The sequence below is a fragment of the Theropithecus gelada genome, chromosome 13, assembly GCF_003255815.1.
Source record: "Theropithecus gelada isolate Dixy chromosome 13, Tgel_1.0, whole genome shotgun sequence".
Classification (NCBI taxonomy): domain Eukaryota; kingdom Metazoa; phylum Chordata; class Mammalia; order Primates; family Cercopithecidae; genus Theropithecus; species Theropithecus gelada.
The window spans coordinates 2,160,671-2,182,996 of record NC_037681.1 but is presented as its reverse complement, the minus strand read 5'-3'; the positions used below and the strand labels follow the sequence as shown (position 1 = coordinate 2,182,996).

The 22,326-nt window shown below is 38.2% G+C and overlaps 1 protein-coding gene and 1 long non-coding RNA gene across 5 annotated transcripts in view; one reads left to right on the top strand and one right to left on the bottom strand.

The window, feature by feature from the left end:
- EIF2AK3 (eukaryotic translation initiation factor 2 alpha kinase 3) overlaps positions 1-22,326 on the top strand; it is a 76,320-nt gene that overhangs the window by 42,853 nt on the left and 11,141 nt on the right. For all 4 annotated transcript variants that reach the window (XM_025354728.1, XM_025354730.1, XM_025354729.1 and 1 more), the window contains 8 exons: positions 241-381; positions 1,037-1,159; positions 3,408-3,628; positions 5,921-6,033; positions 9,786-9,908; positions 13,073-13,222; positions 14,340-15,120; positions 18,763-18,930. In XM_025354728.1, the coding sequence (XP_025210513.1) occupies positions 241-381; positions 1,037-1,159; positions 3,408-3,628; positions 5,921-6,033; positions 9,786-9,908; positions 13,073-13,222; positions 14,340-15,120; positions 18,763-18,930 (1,820 nt within the window). The remainder of the gene's footprint in view (positions 1-240; positions 382-1,036; positions 1,160-3,407; positions 3,629-5,920; positions 6,034-9,785; positions 9,909-13,072; positions 13,223-14,339; positions 15,121-18,762; positions 18,931-22,326) is intronic.
- Positions 14,172-22,326, bottom strand: part of LOC112605120 — a 39,306-nt gene continuing 31,151 nt past the window's right edge. The window contains exon 3 of the long non-coding RNA XR_003115355.1: positions 14,172-15,271. This is a non-coding gene — a long non-coding RNA (uncharacterized LOC112605120). The remainder of the gene's footprint in view (positions 15,272-22,326) is intronic.

The window sequence follows — 22,326 nt, the reverse complement described above, 5'->3', positions numbered from 1 at the left end:
CCTGTTACTGAAAATGTGCTATTATTCAGTGAGAAATATCATACGGACCTTGTGTGTAACTTTCCCTCCCTGTTTTTGTTGAATATCTGTTGAGTTTATCTTTGAGTGCTTCAAGCATGTTTCTTCTTTGACAAGAGTTCTGTAGTATATGTAGAAATAACTGGAATTAATGAATTTTATTTAATTAAAAACCTTTTTTAAAAAATCAATGCATAATTGACAATGTTCTGGTTGATTCAGGAATGTATAGAGGCCAGCTTTATCTGCAGTCATCAGTCAGAATTTCAGAAAAGTTTCCTACAAGTCCCAAGGCTTTGGAATCTGTCAATAATGAAAATGCAATTATTCCTTTGCCAACAATCAAATGGAAACCCTTAATTCGTAAGTGAATTGTAAACTTTTCTAAATACTCTTAGCGTTCAGAGACCTAATCCTGACTGTCTTTGCCCTAGTTTTGAATACTGCAGAGATAAGAACTGTTATATACTTTTATTGGTAAACCATCATGGTATTTCAGATGTTAATAATGAATTTTTATTATCATTTAGGGCATTATTTCTTGGAAGCAGCAGTTGCTTCTATAAAAGTGTTAATAAAATATTTCTCTATACAACTTAGAAAAACTCTTAATCATTCGCTGACCATGCCAAAGTAACATTTAACTCTTAATGTATTTATATTAAGACTATTTAGGCAAAAGTTCTCTGGCTAGCACATCATATTCTTTGAGACATGAATGAATAGAAATCAAATACTGGGCACCTACTTCTTTCATTATCTTTCTATACCTTGTACGTGTTTTTTACTACATATATCATGTCATATTTTAATTGTTTGTTTAAATGACTCCGATTCTCTAAGACTGTGTGCTTTTCAAAGGCAAGAGTCCTGGGCCATTTGTTTAACTTATATGTTTGAACTGAATTATGCTTGAGTATCAGTTTATTCAATTAATAAGCACATGCCTTTTTATTCAAGTCATAACAGATAAGATTTAAGAAATATTATTATTAATAAAATAATAATTTTATTTTAGATTCTCCTTCCAGAACTCCTGTCTTGGTAGGATCTGATGAATTTGACAAATGTCTTAGTAATGATAAGTTTTCTCATGAAGAATATAGTAATGGCGCACTTTCAATCTTGCAGTATCCATATGGTAAGTGAAAATACTGAGATGTATTTTATTTTTTAATTTGAAATTAATTAATAGAATTCAAATGAAGAAAAGTCGATTAGAATATAGAAAATAAAATATCTTGGGAGACAATTTCATGAATTATTACTAAGTATACAAGCTTCATAGTTAGGTTGCCGGGGTTCAGATCCCATGTTTGCCACATACTAGATTGGGCACATCTAACTCCCTGTGTCTCACTTTCTTTATCTGTAAAATTAGAATAATAATCCTAATATCTATGTATTAAGTTGTTGTGAGGCCTAAATGAGATAATGCATGCAAAGTCTCAGTTAACATCATGCGTGTCACATAGTGTCAATAAACATTGGTTCTCGTTATTAGCTCTTCTTTATCAGCCTATATTATGTAGGCTGTATAGTAGCCTGTATAATGAAGAAAATGTGTTTTTCTTTTTTTTTTTTTTTTTTTTGAGACAGAGTCTCGCTCTGCCGCCCAGGCTGGAGTGCAGTGGCGTGATCTTGGCTCACTGCAAGCTCTGCCTCCCGGGTTCATGCCATTCTCCTGCCTCAGCCTCCCGAGTAGCTGGGACTATAGGCGCCCGCCACCTCGCCCGGCTAGTTTTTTTGTATTTTTTAGTAGAGACGGGGTTTCACCGTGTCAGCCAGGATGGTCTCGATCTCCTGACCTCGTGATCCGCCCGTCTCGGCCTCCCAAAGTGCTGGGATTACAGGCTTGAGCCACCGCGCCCGGCCGAAAATGTGTTTTTCATAAAACCACATGAAAATGAGGCACAAGTAGGTTATTTTAATTTCTTACTCAGACAAGAGAAATTAGTGCAAAAGTCAAGAATAGGTGAAATTTGGCATGAAATACATTTCTATTTAGTAAGCAATTTTTTGAAGTTAGGATATATTCAGGTATGAAAGCCTTTTAAAAAGTTGTGTAATTAAGAAGTCCTCAAATTTGTATCAGGTAAACACACAGACTCCTCATCAGTTACCCTAGATGTTAGCACTGGAAATTTATTATATAAGTTAAATTGATTAAAAAACAAATAAAAAAACAGCTGTGAACTAGAAACAGCAGTCTTTATCTTTTTCTTTTTTTTTTTTTTTTTTTTTTGAGACGGAGTCTCGCTCTGTCACCCAGGCTGGAGTGCGGTGGCACGATCTCGGCTCACTACAACCTCCGCCTCCTGGGTTCAAGCGATTCTTTTACCTCAGCCTCCCGAGTAGCTGGGACTACAGGCGCCCGCCACCATGCCCAGCTGATTTTTGTATTTTTAGTAGAGGCGGGGTTTCACCATATTGGCTAGGCTGGTCTCAAATTCCTGACCTCGTGATCCACCCGCCTCGGCCTCTCAAAGTGCCTGGATTACAGGTGTGAGCCACCACGCCCGGCCCCTTTATCTTGATATTGATCAAAAGACAAGGTAGGCTAGGCGCAGTGGCTCACGCCTGTAATCCCAGCCCTTTGGGAGGCCGAGGCTGGCGGATCACTTGAGGTCAGGAGTTCAAGACCAGCCTGGCCAACATGGTGAAACCCCGTCTCTACTAAAAATACAAAAATTAGCCAGGCATTGTGGTACACGTCTGTAGTCCCAGCTACTCAGGAGGCTGAGGCAGGAGGATCACCTGAGTCCAGGAGATGGAGGTTGCAGTGAGGCAAGATCACTGCACTCCAGCCTGGGCAACAGAGCAAAACCCTGTCTCAAAAAAAAACATTTAAAAAGACAAGGTAAAAGAGAATTGTGTAATCTGAGCACATAGTACAAAATGGAAGACAAAAAAAGACAGGCTATTTTTCTGGGGCAGACTCATTTTGGCAGCCTAAACTGAACCAAACAGCATGGATGTTTTCCTTTCATTTTGTGAAGAATGATTGGTGGTAAAATTTGGTATTTTATTGATAACCAAGCAAAAGGAAAGCTAAAAATACCCTGAAGGATGATTGAGTATTAATTCTTGTATTTAAAGAATTGAATTATTAATGAGGTTATGGATGGAGTAGCCCTTAAGATTGTTTCTGATATTATTACTTAATATAAAGAAAATTTAGTATGCTTATAGGATAAAGGAAAATGTCTATATTTACTGGAGAAAAATGAGACAAATTATGATGTTTAAAATATGTTAAAGAAGACAGACAAAACTTAAAAGGAATTAGTGTGATCAGTCATAGGAAAATAGATAAATTGTAATAGTTAAAGATGAGCCTATTTTCGATTGCCTTTAAAAAAAAACCATTTTAATGTTTCTATTTGAAGATAATGGTTATTATCTACCGTACTACAAGAGGGAAAGGAACAAACGAAGCACACAGATTACAGTCAGATTCCTCGACAACCCAAATTACAACAAGAATATCCGCAAAAAGGATCCTGTTCTCCTCTTACACTGGTGGAAAGAAATAGTTGCAACGATTTTGTTTTGTATCGTAGCAACAACGTTTATTGTGCGCAGGCTTTTCCACCCTCATCCTCACAGGGTAAGAATCATGGTTGCTTACACTGTGGTTTCCACTTCCCCACCTCCCATTTGCTTCTCAACCATTGCAGTCTGGCTTCCATCCCTACTGCCCCACCAAAGCTACTCTTGCAAAGGTCTCAGTGATCTTCCTTGTGTTAAATGTAATGGGCATTTTTCAGTCCTTATCTAACTGAACCTCTTTGTATTTGACACTGTTGAGCATCTCCCTTTGACCTTTCTTGCCTGACTTCCTTGACACCATGCTCTCCTGGTCTTCTTGGGTGTGATGTGGATGCTTCAGGACCTGATCTTTCTCATCCTCTCAGTATTGTTGGTATTCCTCAGGGCTCCCTCTTTTCACTGTTCATCCCACAAACTCTCCTTGGATGGTCTTCCCTACTTTCCCAGCTCCAATCTTCTTATATACTAATGGTTCCCAAATCTGTTTCTCTGGAACAGCTATCTAGTAAGTGCTACACAGGCACTTCAAATGAGCCATATCTCAGACTGTCCTGATTTCCACTCCCATTCCCCTCCCCTGCCTGTTCTAGCATTTTTCTCTCTCAAAGAAATGTACTGCCATATGCAGTCACCAAAGCCGTGAATCATTTTTCTCTCCCTTGTCAGTCACCAAGTTCTGTCAAATCCTTCCTCCTAGATATCTTCATATTTTTCTTCTTCTATGTGTCAGTTTTCATTTCCCCAGCACAAATACCATCATCACACCTCTCCTGAATCACTGAAATAGCCTCTAACTGGCCTCTGTGCCCCTAGTCCTGAGGCTTTCTCCAGTCCATTCTCTACACCCTAACTCTAGCTGCATTTCTGGGCTTAAAAACCTCTAATACCTGACCTTTCTCCCCATTGTTGTTAGGCTCAAGTCCAGCCTCCTTAGAACATGCAAGATTCTGAATGATTCATACCCTGGCTGCTCATGTCCCGTCCTTCACTGGTACCCTAATCCCTTCCTCCCCTCCGCCATGCTCAGCCACTAGACTGAGCTTCTTTCAGTCTTCCCTGTAGACCATGCTCTCGCTGAGCCTAGTAGTGCTCATCTGTCTAACCTTGCCTTGGAACCTTGTTCCCTACCTCCTCTCCCTTCCCTCTCAAATAATTAACTCCCGGGTAATATCTTTTAGTTTGAAATTAGTTGACACGCCCCCCTGGGAAGTCATCTTTAACCTCCTATTTCTGAGTTAGATTTCCTGCCTGTGTTTACACTCTGTACTCCCCTTACTAGTGTATTTACTAAAATATTTAATAGGTAATTCCTAATTTCTCTCTCTACCTCTAGACTGTACATTCTTTTTTTTTTTTTTCTTTCAGAGACAGGGTCTCACTCTTCTCACTCTGTCACTCAAGCTGGAGTGCAGTGGCACAATTTTGGTTCACTGTAACCTCCGCCTCCCAGGTTCAAGCAATTCTTGTGCTTCAGCCTCCCAAGTAGCTGAAACTATTGGCATGTGCCACCACACCTCGCTAATTTTTGTATTTTTTGTAGAGATGGGGGTTTTGTCATGTTGGTCAGGCTGGTCTCAAACTCCTGGCCTCAAGTAATCTGCTCGCCTCCGCTTCCCAAAGTGTTGGGATTACAGGCATGGGCCACCACGCCTGGCCTAGACTGAACATTCTTAAGGACAAGGACTAGTCTACACTGTTTACCACCATCTCCTTAGCCCCTTACACAGTGCCTGGCACATAATTGGAGCTCAGTAAAGATATGTTGAAAGAATCAGTGACTAAACAGGTGACCCACAGTGCCCCCATTTGACCATAATAATTATTAATATCCTCTAAAAAATATTTTAGGAGATGTTGGTAAAGAAACATTGCCTAATTTAATTTCCTGTTATTAAAAGCATTTTTAATGCAATTTGTGAAATTGGTTGGGAAAGAAATCACTCTAGTTTTTTTGTTGTTGTTATTGTTATTGGGTTTTTTGTTTGTTTACTTTTTTTCCTACCTCATTTTGTCAAAAGAAATCACTCTAGTCTTGCCCAGGAGTTTGCGTTTATGCTTACATGTGTGCACTGGCCTTCTCTTTATATCTAGTTATATATCATGCTGTACGTATGACATACCCACATTATAAAGAAACAAAATCCCCTCAAATACTGGAGGGATAGCAATGGGAAGATAAAGTTTTTTTCTTTTGTAATAAAGCAAAATGCTGCATTTTGTTTTCATAATGCTTTTATTTTTCTTGATGCTACTTGTGTATTTTTCAGTGTTGTTTATTTTATAACCAAAATCGTTAGCTAACTTCAGTTCAGCTTTGTACTGGTAGTGATTTTGTTTTTCACCTTATCAGCAAAGGAAGGAGTCTGAAACTCAGTGTCAAACTGAAAATAAATATGATTCTGTAAGTGGTGAAGCCAATGACAGTAGCTGGAATGACGTAAAAAACTCTGGATATGTATCACGGTAAGAGTCTTGTAAAATACAGCCATTTGAATCAAAGAAGAAATGACCTAAGATCTTGTTTAAATTTTTTAATGTGTAGATACCTAGAAAAATAAAACGTAGACTTAACCCTCAATAAATAAATAAATACAAGTAACTTAAATGTATTAAAAGTGGTATATACCCTAAGAAAGATAAAAATAGTGTTATAGGAGTTTAGAATTTCAGCTACCAAATTAAGTTCTTATTCAAGTAACTTAGTTATTTAGGGCCTACTGTGTACTAGGATTAGCATTTATAGTACCAGATAATAATTATTATGTTTATAAGATGTGATATAAGTCTCCACATGTTTCTGAATCCTCATTTATTTTCATTGTTTTATCTGTAATAGGAAGTAGAAATATAGGGAAAAACACTAATAGAATAGATAGTTTTTAAAAGCAGAAGGGGGAGATGGATTAGCTAAAAGTAGGCAGTTTAAATAAAAGTAAAATAAAAGTAGAGAAGCTATTACAATCTCTCAAGGATAAAATGTAACCTTTGATGCATTGTGGTAACTATAAATGGTGTCATGGTCTATTTTTCGTATTACATGGATTATACCTACTTTTCTCTTTGTCTTGATAGCATACTTCTTATCACTTTAGTGATATGGGGACAAGGAAAAGACGTGGAACTATACTGCTTAATATCTAGGGTGATGATTTTATGGCAGAAAAGATTGAAAATAATAGATAAATATGTATATTAGGGCCCTCCAAGGAAACAGAAATGACAAGATGTGCATATATACCTTATACATAGGCATATATCTATATATATCTACTTCTATATAGATAGAGATGCACAAGCATATTCACAACAAATTAAGGAAATACTTGTGATAATTACAGTCCTCATTTTTGTCACCTGTCATGTGGTCACAGCTGGTGTTTATAAGTACCTTCTTCCCCTGTCTATCCCATATTCCCTTTCCCATCAGAGAACACCTCAGCTGGTTGTAATTCTTTATTTGGTGACCCAAATCCACAGTCCTGAAGGGTCTTGGGAGACTGGTAGTTCTGCCTGGATTGAATTGTTATAGTTTTCCATTGATTTTAATCACAAGGCATGATGATACAAAGAGATCCCTAAGGGATTTCGTGTGTTTCAGACCTACTCTTTCTTACACCTCCACTGTGAAGCAATACTCCAGTTTCCCCTTGGTAGTCAGGATCAGTCACCCAGCCAGCACTGTAGCTGTCTTCTTTGTTGATTCAAAGGCATGAGGAGTTCAAAGTTGCTGTTGTATCTCCTGGTGGAAGTGTTCCTCTCTCTTAGACGAAGACCTCTAGGCCAGCCAAACATAAGTTCACAGGAACAGGAAGCAAAAACGTTGCTAATAGATCACTAGGGGGTAATGGTGGGTGATGCCACTCCCATTTCCATTCCTTGATCCCTGGACCTGTACATACTGGCTATGGGAGAAACCATGCTACAATATATTAGACACTGATTCAGAGCATATACAGCTTTCTGGAGAACCTTCCCCTAGCCCTGCAAGGCACCTACCTGGCAGTGTAATGGAGTCTTCAAAAGGCCATTCTACCTTTCTATCAAACCAGCTGCTTCAGGATGATGGGGAGCAGGTAAAACCAGTCAATTTCATAAACAAAGCAAAATTTACTAGGTGATTAACAAATGCTAAAGGCTACTTTAATACCCTTGCTAATAAAAATACTAATATACCAGTGACTGTCAACACCAGCAGGCAGTGAGAGAAAGAAGAAAGAATCCAACAACTCCCACGAGGTAGTCTACTACTGAAGTCATTCATTGTTCATTAAACATTTATTCTGAACAGCTGTGTGCAGGACAATAATTCAGGCTTTGGGAGAATTAAAAGACCACTCCTATCCTGGAGAAACTTAAAGTCTATGGGAAAGATACTACTGGGTAAAACAAACATATAAGAAGAAAGTCATGAACCACATCACTAAATCTGTGATGACCTAGGAGGGCGTCATAAGTGAAGTCATATTTGAACTGAATTTTAAATTGTGAGAGTTCGGCAAGTAGAGATGAGGTTTGGGGAGTAGAATAAATGCGGTATCATGAATAAAGATGTATTTGTCAGGCTGTTGTCAAGAAAATTAGAATAATATACTCAAAACTGAATTAGACTTAAGTCAGTTTTTCTTTAACTTTATTCAATATGAAGAATGCAGCTCTTGAGTCTTTTTTTTTTTTTGTATGGGAGTTCTATAGAATACCTAATGTTTTTTGGTGGCAACGATGTTCTAAGCACTGTTAAGAATATAATCTCTGCATTCAGTCATGAGTTCAAATCCCACCTCTGTCATTTATCAGCTGACAACTTAGGCAAGATGATACTTACATTTCTAGGGTCTGTAATAACATAAGGGTGTTACTCTTTTTAGAAGATAATCCATTTTTATATAGGTGTTTTCCTTAATATAGAAAGATAATTCAGTTGGCCCTCCAGGAGTAGGATATGAACTCTGTGAGCTTTTGCATTTGGGGAGACTGATTTGTACTGAGGTACCTTGACTGGCTATTTTTAGGAATACAGATTATTACTCTTCATTTTCTATGAAAGGAATTGGCCCATGGAACGTTGAAATCTATTGCTTCTCCTTAATTCCATGCTTTAACCAGCTGAGGCAACTACTAAATTAATGAGTATGTAAGTCATAAAGTAATTAACTTACCCTTATAAGGGATATCAGACATGATCTAATTTATTCATTTATTAATTCATGCATTTATTCAACAGACATTTGTTAGACTTTCAGTTTGTCAGGTAGTGCCCACCCTTTGGAAATACAAAGAGAAACAAGAATGGTTTTCTGCATTCATGGCCCCCACAATACAGTGGCAGTGGGAGAAGGGAGCTGCTTACAAATAATTGCAAAAAATTAAGGTTAAGTTTAAATACTTCAAAGTATTGTGTGAAGAGTGTTATGGGAATGTTGAGACAGGAGTCTAAGAAAGCCTTACAGAGGTGGTGAGATGAGCAGAATGAAAGAAGAATAGGGTTCATTAAGCGCACAGAGGAAGGCCATCCCAGTGGAGCAGACAGCAGAAGCAAAACCTTGAATTGTGAGAGAGCATGGTGCAAATTGACTGGATTGTACAGTGCAGGTCAGTGAAGTCAGCACTAAAGGGAGAAAAAGCCTGCTTAGTGGAGGCCCCTGTGAGTGACAGATGGTGAGTTGGCTTCTGTCTGACTTGGTACCTCCAGTGGTAAGTATACTGACTCATGAGGCAACCCAACCCATGTCAGCTTTGGTTCCTAGGAAGGTTTATGGCTAAAATAGTACCTGGGTAAAATAGGATTGATTAACTTTTTCCCATAAAATTTACAGGTAATTAGCTAAGATAAAACCACATTTTCTGTAATTGAGTACAAAATGTCACAGAATGTAAAAGATACGAGAATTAGGAATATGATATTTTGGTAGATGATAGGAAGTATTGGACAGCATACATCAGTGGTGCAATAGCTGTAAGAACAAGTGATTAACAAGTGATTCCCAATTAAACACATCTTTTTTATTTTTAATTTTTTTCTAGGAAACGTAAGAATGTGTTTGCTTCATTTATACAAACAGAAGAACTAAAAAATGCGTTAATCAAATTATACTATTTATTAAGATGAGTTCTATGAGTTTATACATTTTTATGTGTCATAAGATTGAACTGATTTTCACCTTACCACAAAATTTAGAACTATTGCAAACCTTTATAAATTTTACCTCTTTTTAAAGATATCTAACTGATTTTGAGCCAATTCAGTGCCTGGGACGTGGTGGCTTTGGAGTTGTTTTTGAAGCTAAAAACAAAGTAGATGACTGCAATTATGCCATCAAGAGGATCCGTCTGCCCAATAGGTAATGGGTGGTACCTTTAGTAAATTGAAATCAGCACAGTGTGATCTAATCTCATGGGTAAAATATCCTTCTTACTGTACTCTGTAAACACCATAGAAAACACAGTTTCAGACCTTTCAAATCTTAGGTTCTAAGTGCTGCCAATTAACCAGCTGTCTAAAAGTTGTTATCTATATAGGTTGCTTTCTATCTACTTTTAAAATATGCCCTTGTTTTTTATTATTAACTCAGGACTTTCGTTTAGTGGCTTATAATAACTAGACTTCAATAAATTGCAGCATTTTAAAATATTCTATATTTTTGTGTAAATAAGGAAAAGTACTAGAACAAAAACATTTGAATTATATTGTCTCTACCCGGTAATAACTATTATTAGCACTTTAGAGTATATCCTTTTGATTTTGTTTTCTGGTCATAAATTTACCTAACTGGTAGCCATTTGCCAGTACTGTACAGTTTTGTCTGTTGCTTTCTTCTTCATATCCTCTATGTTTTTCATGTTATTAAGAGTATTTTGGCTGGGCACGGTGGCTCATGCCTGTAATCCCAGCACTTTGGGAGGCCAAGGCGGGCGGATCACAAGGTCAGGAGATCCAGACCATCCTGGCAAACACAGTGAAACCCCGTCTCTACTAAAAATACAAAAAAATTAGCCAGGCGTGGTGGTGGGCACCTGTAGTCCCAGCTACTCCGGAGGCTGAGGCAGGAGAATGGCGTGAATCTGGGAGGTGGAGCTTGCAGTGAGCTGAGATCACGCCACTGCACTCCAGCCTGGGCGACAGAGCGAGACTCCATCTCAAAAAAAAACAAAAAAAATTTTTATTAGAATCCTAAAGTATATTAAAAGTATTTTATGGCTTGGTAATAGTCCATTTAATACACGTGCTATATTTTGTTTAACCATTTCTTATTGTTAAACAATTTGGTTTCTAATTTGTAACAATTAGAAATAACTTTACCATAAAAAAAAAACTTTGCAATATTCATCTTTTTATGTACATTTTGACAATTTCTGTTTCCTTAGGATAGATTCCTAGAAGTGTGATTTCTGGCTCAGAACAGTGTGATGCTTAAGATGATAGGCTTCCAGCAATACCTTTTATTCTAACTATGTAGAAGGCTCTTGTTGCTTTTTTTTTTTCTTCTCTCTTTTTTTTTTTTTTTTTGAGACAGGATCTCACTCTGTCACCCAGGCTGGAGTGCAGATTGCACAGTCTCAGCTCTCTGCAACCTCTGCCTCCCTGGTTCAAGTGATTCTCATGCTTCAGCCTCCCGAGTAGCTGGGATTACAGACATGCACCACCATACCCAGCTAGTTTTGTATTTTTGGTAGAGATGGTGTTTCACTATGTTGGCCAGGCTGGTCTCAAACTCCTGACCTCAGGTGATCCACCTGCCTTGGCCTCCCAAACTGCTGGGATTACAAGCATGCACCACCATGCCCAGCTAATTTTTATATTTTTAGTAGAGACAGTATTTCACCATGTTGGCCAGGCTGGTCTCGAACTCCTGACCTCAAATGATCCACCTGCCTCGCCCTCCCAAAGTGCTGGGATTGCAGGTGTGAGCCACTGTGCCTGGCCTCTTGTTGATTCTAGATTAAATGCACGCTAATTGTTGTGCTGTCGTCATATCTGGTAGTCGCAGTTTTTTCAAATTCCTGTCTGGTAAGGACAGGAATTGGGTGGTTTGGGTACTAGGGAACTACTTTTTTCCTTTTGGTAAATAACTTTTGAGTAGTTTAAATATTCATATGTGCCAGGCACTACATAAGCTATAAAAACTAAGGTTTTTGCCCTTAAGAAGCCTGTACCTTTTTGGTGCTTTTGTATGTACACTCAAGTAAATACAATGCAAGAAAGATTTTGACCTTTGCCTTATCTTAGTAAATATTAATAGCTTCTCATGAAGAAGAGCAGATGTGGCCAAAAGGCAGTCAAGCTTCATAGAAATGGTGACATTTGCTCTGGGTGTCAAGACTAGCCTTTTCCTCAGTAGAAGACAGGTGGGGAGGGATGGCCAATTGCATGAAATGGCCTGAGCAAAGGCTTTCACAAGCACTTGGAGGTGGTATGGAGAATGGTGAGAGTTCTGGAACAGATGGAATAAAGGGTGAGAACAGGGGAGGATGGAAGAGAGGAAGAAAAGGATAGGTTGGCCAGGCACAGTGGCTCATGCTTGTAATCCTAGCACTTTAGGAGTCCTAGGCGAGTGGATCACTTGAGGCCAGGAGTTCGAGACCAGCCTGACCAACATGACAAAATCTCATCTTTACTAAAAGGCAGGTGGAGGTTACAGTGAGCAGGTGGAGGTACAGAGATCGTATCACTGTTCTCCAGCCTGGGTGACAGAGTGAGACTCTGTCTCAGGCAAAGAAAAAAAAAAAAAAAAGAGATAGCTTATAGCACCTTAAATGCCAAGAGAAGAAGTTGGGATTTTAAAACTTTATTTTTATGTGCAGTAGATGCACTTGTAGCATTTATTTCCAGAAAAGGAAAAAAAAAAAAAAAAAAAAAAAACCTGAAATACTTGTATTTTTTAAAATACAGGACTTGTGTGGCCTTTTAGAAGTATACCCCCTAGCCTGGCCGGGCACAGTGGCTCACGCCTGTATTCCCAGCACTTGGGGAGGCCGAGGCAGGTGGATCACCTGAGGTTAGGAGTTTGAGACCGCCTGACCAACATGGTGAAACCCCGTCTCTACTAAAAACACAACATTGGCTGGGTGTGGTGGTGCGTGTATGTAACCCAGCTACTCGGGAGGCTGAGGCATGAGAATCACTTGAACCAGGGAGGTGCAGGTGCAGAGAACCAAGATTGTGCCACTGCACTCCAGCCTGGGTGACAGAGCAAGACCCTGTCTCAAAAAAAAAAAAAAAGAAGTATAACCTAGGCTAACTCATCTGTTTCTAATTTTAGTTTTCAAGAAAAGATCCTATTTTATTATTTTTCTGTTTTCACTATTAGATATGAATACTTCTTCAGATATGAACAGCCTTCAGTGTTGTCTTACTCTCTTTTTCAGGCTAATGTTATTTCTTTAGTTTTCCTTTTTTATTGATATATAATACATCTACATATTTTAGGGGTATAAGTCGTATAATTTGTGAAGATCAAATCAGTGCAACTGGAATATCCATCACCTTAAATATTTTCTCTTTCAGGGAATTGGCTCGGGAAAAGGTAATGCGAGAAGTTAAAGCCTTAGCCAAGCTTGAACACCCAGGCATTGTTAGATATTTCAATGCCTGGCTCGAAGCACCACCAGAGAAGTGGCAAGAAAAGATGGATGAAATTTGGCTGAAAGATGCAAGGTAACTAACTTTGTTACACATACACTTAAGCTAGTTTTTAGCTTGTGTGATTACAATATCAATTTTATAACTTTAGGGTTTTTTTTTTTTTTTTTAAAGAAAAGGAACAGCAGAGTTCTGTTTCATGTTTTGAAAAGTTCTCTAACCACTTGTGAAATTTTGATTTAGATTTTGAGAACATGCAGGGGTGACTCATGCCTATAATCCTAGCACTTTGGGAGGCCGAGGTGGGAAGACTGCTTGAGCCCAGAAGTTCAAGACCAACCTGAGCAACATAGTGAGACCCTGTCTCTTAGAAAAAATAAGAGAGAACTTACATTCTAAAAAATTATTAGTTGATAGGGCTCTATACATTGTGACTGATTGAGGGATTTATGGTGTCTTTTCTCAATATAAGCTATCTGCTTCTGTCTCCAATTTTAAAAATGTTTATTTAATTCTTAGCACTTAACAATTTACAACTTCTTTTTAAGTAGTTTTGAACTATTTGCAGTTAAAAATACATAAACTTAGCCTGAATATATTGCCCATATTAACTATGATATGCTATAGGAAGGAAGGCCCTTTAAAAACTATTAAAGGAGAAGAAAAAGGAAGCATGTGTAGATAGACTGCCACCAAACAACTGGAGTGAAACTCCTACCTACAGGTGTCTAAGCAACATTAGACCCACATGAGGTACCTTGTTAAAGTGGTGTTTATTATAGACTCAACCAATAAGTAAGCCGTGGAAGGTCCAAGTGAAGTGGCCGCGTATCTCAAGGTCTTGTGAGGCACTGCCCTACTTTGGATTAGGGCTTCAGAATCACAGCCACCAAGGAATCCTTTCTTCACTTTGCATAAAAGGCTTAGGCTGCTCTGGCAGCCCCAGACAGTCCCAGGTACTGTTTCATGTATAAAATTAAGCTTTAAAATTAAGTTTTTTAGAAGGAATGAATGGAATGTGATGTTCTCTATCTCACATTACATGTTTTTATTTAGTTTGTATGTTGTTTTGTTGTTTGCCATTTGGTAAGTGGCCTTATTATAGTTGAAGCTTTTTAAACAGAGGGTGCAGTTCAGGTACTTTAATCAATATATATTCACTCTTACCCCTTTGTATTTCTCCCACTTTTAGCACAGACTGGCCACTCAGCTCTCCTAGCCCAATGGATGCACCATCAGTTAAAATACGCAGAATGGATCCTTTCTCTACAAAAGAACATGTTGAAATCATAGCTCCTTCACCAGAAAGAAGCAGGTCTTTTTCAGTAGGGATTTCCTGTGACCAGACAAGTTCATCTGAGAGCCAGTTCTCACCACTGGAATTCTCAGGAATGGCCCATGAGGACATCAGTGAGTCAGTGGATGCAGCATACAACCTCCAGGACAGCTGCCTTACAGACTGTGATGTGGAAGATGGTACTATGGATGGCAATGATGAGGGGCACTCCTTTGAACTTTGTCCTTCTGAAGCTTCTCCTTATGTAAGGTCAAGGGAGAGAACCTCCTCTTCGATAGTATTTGAAGATTCTGGCTGTGATAATGCTTCCAGTAAAGAAGAGCCCAAAACTAATCGATTGCATATTGGCAACCATTGTGCAAATAAACTAACTGCTTTCAAGCCCACCAGTAGCAAATCTTCTTCTGAAGCTACATTATCTATTTCTCCTCCAAGACCAACCACTTTAAGTTTAGATCTCACTAAAAACACCACAGAAAAACTCCAGCCCAGTTCCCCAAAGGTGTATCTTTACATTCAAATGCAGCTGTGCAGAAAAGAAAACCTCAAAGACTGGATGAATGGACGATGTACCATAGAGGAGAGAGAGAGGAGCATGTGTCTGCACATCTTCCTGCAGATCGCAGAGGCAGTGGAGTTTCTTCACAGTAAAGGACTGATGCACAGGGACCTCAAGGTCTGTATTTGTGGCGCATCACCCTTGGGTTTCAGTCTGACGTTTTGTGATTCAGAGAAGTACTTGCAGTACTCTGACGCATCCTTAAGAGTTGGGGAGAGAAAAAGCATCTGAGAACAGAAGTCTGAGAAAGTAGCCTTGGAGGGGCCTGCTGCAAGAATAAGAAGTCTTATGTCTGAAACCTTTAGGCAAACCATGCATTCATTCTCTTCGTTAATGTGTTTGTGTTCATTTTACTGTAAAAGGTATTCTCAGTAGTCCAGGTGAGGGAAAAAAAGAAAAAGGAATCTTTAGGTAAAATCCACCATGAGCAGATATAGCCTGTTTTTTTGTTTTTGTTTTTGTTTTTTTGGTTTTTTTCCTCTATGATTTTGAGTAACCCTGACACGAATACCTGCAGGGCTCTGAAGCAGCATGGTGAAAGGTATCCGAATGGAAGGAGAGACATGGGTTCCTTCATTAGCCAGCTTGAATTGGGGCAGATCTCCACACTTTTCCTTCTATTTCTGAACTCTTTAGACTTTGAGGGAAGGGGTAAGAAGCTGAATGGGGAAAGGTAGCAAATAGTTAACCAGATGACTGTTTATAGCTCTAAAACCTTGGATTCTATTTTCAATATATTCAATAGTGAATGTTGTAGTAGTATAATATGCAAAATTACTTAAAGATTCTTACTAAAACATGACATTTCCTTAGTAGTGTTTCTAAAAATAAGTATATGGAACTTTTATTTAACTAATTTCCCACATTCCATGTACTCTTAGCCATCACCAGTAGATGTGGAGTGAATGTATAAATACTTTTCTGATGAAAGTAGCTTAAAGTCTTGATAGATGTGATTCCATTTTAAGTCTTTCCAGTTTTATGTAACCACAGACTTGTTTCAGGCACAAAAGTAGCTATTTGGACACAAGTTATTTTCTTCTAAAATCAGCGGTAGGTTTTCAAATTCTTTGGTATATTTTAAGAGTTTTAGGGTAACAAGTGTAGGAATTAGAAATAATTCTTATTTTTCAATATAATTGTTATTTAGTCATACATAATCATTATGCTTCAGTGATTTTGATGTGGGCCCAAACTGATTACCAAGAATTGTTCTGCACTGAATGAAAAGTTCAGAGATGAATTATTTGGTTGGATTGGAGAAGACAGTTTACAAGAGACCACACACCGCTAATTTGAGAGAATACTAGCATTTAGGTTTCAATATAGTAAATGGTTATCACTAGGTGGAAAACAACTAGATGAAATACACATTCTTCCTGTACTTAACACTTGCTGTAGGCACAAATGCCAACTTGAAAGACAATGAATCATGTTTTCACTAATAATGAATATTCTTCTGCTAATGTTATAATGTAAATGAGATATTGGTAAATATCCATTTAATGCTACAATGTTGTCTAAAGATTTTTCTGTAATTGTCTATGCACCAGAAAAACTGCAAGAAGAAAGTTAATATTCCTGTTAGTTTTTCTAGAAATCAGAAAGGTTTTTTCCTTTCTAAATAGAAGGCAATTCCTTCTAAAGATTTCTAGTGTGGTCCCCAACCAAAAAAAAAAAAAAGCCAAGATTTTTATTCCTGGGTGAAAAAGCTGTACATTTTGCTACGTTCTGACCTAAATCTTTGGCTCAATGTTAAACCTCCTAGGCCCTCTCCCCCTGTTATATTTTGGTCACATTTTTGTCTTCAGGACTTTGACTCCTGCCTCTTTAGACTGACTTCTGGTCTTCTCTTTTCTCCACTCTGAGCTTTTCTCAGTTTCTCTTGATATACAGTATTCTGACAGAAACCTGGCCTTTCTTCATTATTCTCATCACACCTGGGTTATTTATTCTCTGGTTTCTATGGGGCATGAACCATGTCTGTTTTTTCACCTGTTATAGTCTCAGTACAATGCCTGAATGTTCTAGATGGTCATATCATTTATTTTGAATTTTATTTTTTTTGCACTTAAAAGCGTTTATACTGACTTAACCAGAAAAGAAAATCTGTTGGCCCATGTGGCTAAACTGTTGAGAATTCAGGTAAAGCTTTAGCTGAGATCAAGAGAGTTAGCCAGAACCTGGTTTCTCTCCTCCCCATTTCTTATTTCTATTTAAGTCGTTTGGAGGTGGTGGGGTAGAGGGTGGAGAGAAAAGTATTGCTTTTTCCCACTATTTATCAGAAGTTTTATTCTACTTAAACCAAGGACACCTACCCATCCCCCAACAAGCCCACTCCCTGGCCAGGCAATGGGATTATGTGGATTGGCTTAAGCAACTTGTAGAACATGAATGCCTTCCACACTAACCATGGGGTTTTGCTGCACAGTCAGCAAGAAGGAAGTTCCCAAAGTCAAGTCAAGATACTTCTGGTGGAAGCACAGGGAGATAGACACTGGAGAGCCAAAAAGCTTATCTATTATAGGGTTCAGTAAATAACAACTGCCATCAGATGATGGGAGTTGAGAAGAAAGATGACATTTAATGCAGGATAGTCTATTATTGCCTCTGGTACAAAGTTATTTATTGGAGAGCTGCAGATTATTACCATAGATCTTATACACAATAACTTGATGCTTCCAAGTCAAAATCGTTTAATGGTATTTTAGAGTTTGGGAATGCAATATTATTTTCTGTCATTATTTGAAACATGATGAAATTCAATTTCATGAGCTACATGGCTTCCTTTTTCCTCATTTCAGCGGCTATGAATGGTGGTCATATTACCCGCAGAGTAGAGTAGACTCTGAGGGAAAGATGATGTATTTCATGTAGGGCACTTTGGGTTTGAGGAGCCCATGAGATCTCTGGTTAGATGTATTCAATAAACAGTGTCATATGAGTTTAGAACTCAGGGTAGATATATGGGAGTAGATGTAGTCTTGAGAACACAGAGGTTTTACAAGAGGCAGCATACAGTAGTAGTGAAGAGCTCTTATCCCTTCTGATAATCTATATCCCCCTCTCAGGCGCAAACCAAAAGATCAGTCTGTTTCATTCATTCACCAAATAGTAATTAGCTACCATAGAGCAAGAACTGGACTGAAATCTGGGCATGTGGTAGTGGATCACAAGGTCCTTTCCTCATAGACCCAAACTGCTCAGGTTTAAATCCCTGCTCCACTACTTGCTAGCTGGGTAACCTTGGGCAATTTGTTTAACTTCTGGGCCTCACTTTTTATGTCTGTAAAATGGGGGTAGTTCTCATCTAATGGGGTTGTAGTACACGAGTTAGTAGTAAACTGCTTTGAACTGTGCCTAGCACATTGCAAGTTGTATTTACAAACTCGTTATTATTAGTTATAATTATTAACGCTTTAAGTCATAAGTGTAGAGATGCTTGCCTGGGAAGAATATATAGAATAATAAGATTGAGGATTAAGTACCATGATCCCTAGGGAATGTGCATCTCAAAGGGTTTAAGTAGATGTTCAATAAATACTAGCACTCTTTGCTACCCTTCCCTTTTCTTTACTAGCAGTACTTGTCTGGCACAGAAAAATTGTCACTATTTTCATATTAGCCCATTTTAAAAAGAAATATACTTGAAAATATCTAGTTTACTGTATTTTTTCTTTGTAGTCATTTAAATAATTCTCTTTACTTTTTCTCCTTCATGCACACCCACTGTACTTTTGTCTGTTGTATTCTTTCCAGCCATCCAACATATTCTTTACAATGGATGATGTGGTCAAGGTTGGAGACTTTGGGTTAGTGACTGCAATGGACCAGGATGAGGAAGAGCAGACGGTTCTGACCCCAATGCCAGCTTATGCCAGACACACAGGACAAGTAGGGACCAAACTGTATATGAGCCCAGAGCAGGTGAGTTTTTCAGACTTTTACTTATTAGCACAGCAGCAGATGTACCTGATCAATCTCTTCCCATGTTTTCATTAAAATGCCCAGTAATCTAAAACCCAGTAAGTCTGAAAATTATGAAAACTGGCAGTAGTGTTCCAGTAGTAGAATAGTGACACAGCTAAGATGTGGTTTCTACAACCTGAATTGGGGCTGGATTAAGAAGAACACAGCACATAAAATGCACTCACCCCCTGAACAAGCACCTGACAGTAACCAGGAATTTGGAAAGAGACTTTGAATGCCACCGTCCCAAACTTAACTTCGTTTTGCCTTGTGTAGACTGTGTTGGAACTGTTTTCATAGCCAGCTAGACCCAGAGGTACTATACTGAGCTTCCCTCTGTAGTCATTCATAGGCAACTTCCAGCATGTACCATAATAGGAAATAGAGGCACACAGGCTGACAGGTGTTGCCTTGTGGGCTGCTTGGCCTTCACAGGAAAAGTACTGTAATCAGGGCTGGAAAAGTACTGGAAGAGCAGGGGGAGCAGGGTATCCTGAAAACGTCAGACGAGCATGCTCAGCCACCACCAGGCAAATGACCTTCACAAGCTTCTCTATGCTTAGGGCAGCAGGTCTCAGATGTTTTCGGCTCAGTACCTATTTACACTTGTAGAAATAATTGAGAACCCAAAGGTTTTCTTAACAAAATTTTATCTATCAATATTTGTCATATTAGAAGTTAAAAGAGAAATTTATAAAACTTTATTAAATCAATTAAAGTAACAGAATTAAACCTATCACATCTTAAGATATTTTTATGAAAAATAAGTATTTTCTAAAACAAAAAAAATTCCCCTAAAAAAAAAAAATTAGAGTGACATTTGTTTACATTTTTGCCAGTCTCTTTAAAGCTGACTTATAAAAGTGCTACATTCTTCTGTCTGCTTTTGTGTTCAATCTGTTGCAATATGTTATTTTGGCTGAAGCACATGAAGAAATCTGGCCTCACACAGATATGTAGTTGGAAAAAAGAGCAATATTTCATTTCAAGTAATTATAGGTATTTTTCTTTGATAGTATATCAAAACTATTAGTATATCAAAACTTAGTAAGTAATAGTTTCTTAAAATTCATTTACACTGTGAAATCTAAAACCATTCATGAATATTTTGTACTCTGGTACTTTTAACATCCCTTGGTCCATTTTGTACTTTGAATGGAACTTTTTACCCATGCTTGACTTTATATTGTGCATTAGTCATTTGGAAACTATTGGTTCCCTAAGTTTAGCAACTATTCCAAAAGTTGTCACAGTTCATCATGTAATATAAAAAGTCACTTTGGTTAATACGACCACCAATGTCATCAGAAAAGGCTTTACGTATTAGGAGGCTATCAAATTCCCACTGGTAGATTCAAATCTTCCAAAATTTTAATTTTCACTTAAAAGCTCAACTTTTTATGATTGGCAACAAATACTGTTAGTTTTCCTTGAAGTGCCATTCTCACATTGTTCATCTTTTTTTCTCTTTAAAAAAAAAAAAAGTATTTTTTTTTTCATCTCAAGACCCCGGAGATGGGGTCATGCTGTGTTACCCAGACTAGTTTTGAACTTCTGGCCACAAGCAATCCTTGAACCTCAGCCTCCCAAAGTGCTAGGATCACAGGCGTGAGCCACCATTCCCAGTCTCATTGTTCATCTTTAAGAAACTGTCCCTCGGCCGGTTGCAGTGGCTCATACCTATAATCCCAGCACTTTGGAAGGCCGAGGCAGGCAGATTACCTGAGGCCAGGAGTTCGAGACCAGCATTACCAACATGGTGAAACCCCATCTCTAGTAAAAATACAAAAATTAGCTGGGCATGGTAACGCACGCCTATAGTCCCAGCTACTCAGGAGTCTGAGGCATGAGAATTGCTTGAACTCGGCAGGTGGAGGTTGCAGTGAGCCAAGATTGCACCACTGCACTTCAGCCTGGGTGACAGAGCAAGACTCCGTCTCAAAAAGAAACTATCTGTCAAGTGTCCAAGTCTCAATAACTGTAGTTTGTCAACCAATTATTCTTTCAAGTCAAAATGGTGTTCTATGAAAAGAGCAGCTAGCACATATTGTAACTCAAATAATTGCACAAATGCTAATGATACTCATAGCTAATCTATGCTTACATCAGCAGGTCTGAACTTCTTAATATTAGTTTGTTTTTTAAATTGACTCATAATTGTACATATTTATGGGGTACGTAGTGTCGTCTTAATACATACGCTATTGGATCAGGGTAATTAGCATATCCAAGGTGTCAAACTTGGAGACAACTATTGTACTTTGGTATGGAGCATAAATGTTTTTATGAATATTTTCCATTTTGTCAGATCATGAAAGAGGTGTATATTTAAAGGTTGAGATTTAATAAATTAATAATTTTTACTGCTAAGGACATTTTAGGTGAAGTGGTTTTTGGTTTTGCCTGTGAGCACGTGGTGCTGAATGTAATTGCTACTGGTACAGCTTGGCACTGCTCGCTTGATTCATGCTTAGGTTCTGTCAATGCAAATGTCAACACAGTGAGAAATTATGTCTTAGTATTATTATGAAAATAGTCTTGGCCTTGCAGACCTCTTGAAAGGGTGTTAGGGTCCCCAGGAATCCATGGACCATACTTCAAGAACCACCGGATTTGATTATCTTTGAAAGATTGTATCAGAGACCAGTAATAGGAACTGCCTTTGAGGAAGGCAACTTTGTTGAACTGTCATAGAGCATCCTTTTGAAGTGTTTGCATTGTTTACGTTAGTCAAGTGTTTCTTTTTTACAGTTTGAAATTTCATTTTGTATTTCATCTTTGAAGGAGGTTGCAGTGAGCCAAGATCCTGCCACTGCACTCCAGCCTGGGCAACAAAGCGAGACTCTGTCTCAAAAAACAGAAAGAAGAAATCAAGCATTTTTACGTAGAGTCAAAAAAGTATCTTAAATGAAAAAAAAATATGCAGAAATGTGTACACCTTTTGTGTAAAGGAGGAAAAGATAGATACACATTTGCTTATGTTTACATAAAAAAAACTCTGGAATGATGTGTAAGAAACAAATGGCTATGGGGGCAGTGGCAGAGGGGAAGTGACTGGTGGGGCTAGGCCAGTGAGGGACAGAGTGAGAGGGAACTTTTACTGTTGGTTCTTTTTGAGCCATGGGAATGTGTTACCTATTAAAAGTTAATTTGAGATGAGAAACATATAAAAATTGGCAATAGACATCAAACCCAATGAACGATAGGTGCCAGTGGTTCTTGTGAATATTGATACCAAAATGAGAATAAAATGCAAAATGTATTCCTAGTAAAAGACAAATAATTTTAAGTATGCTTATCATTATAAGCTGAGTTGGTGATTCCTATATTAAATTAACAAAGATCAGAAAATGG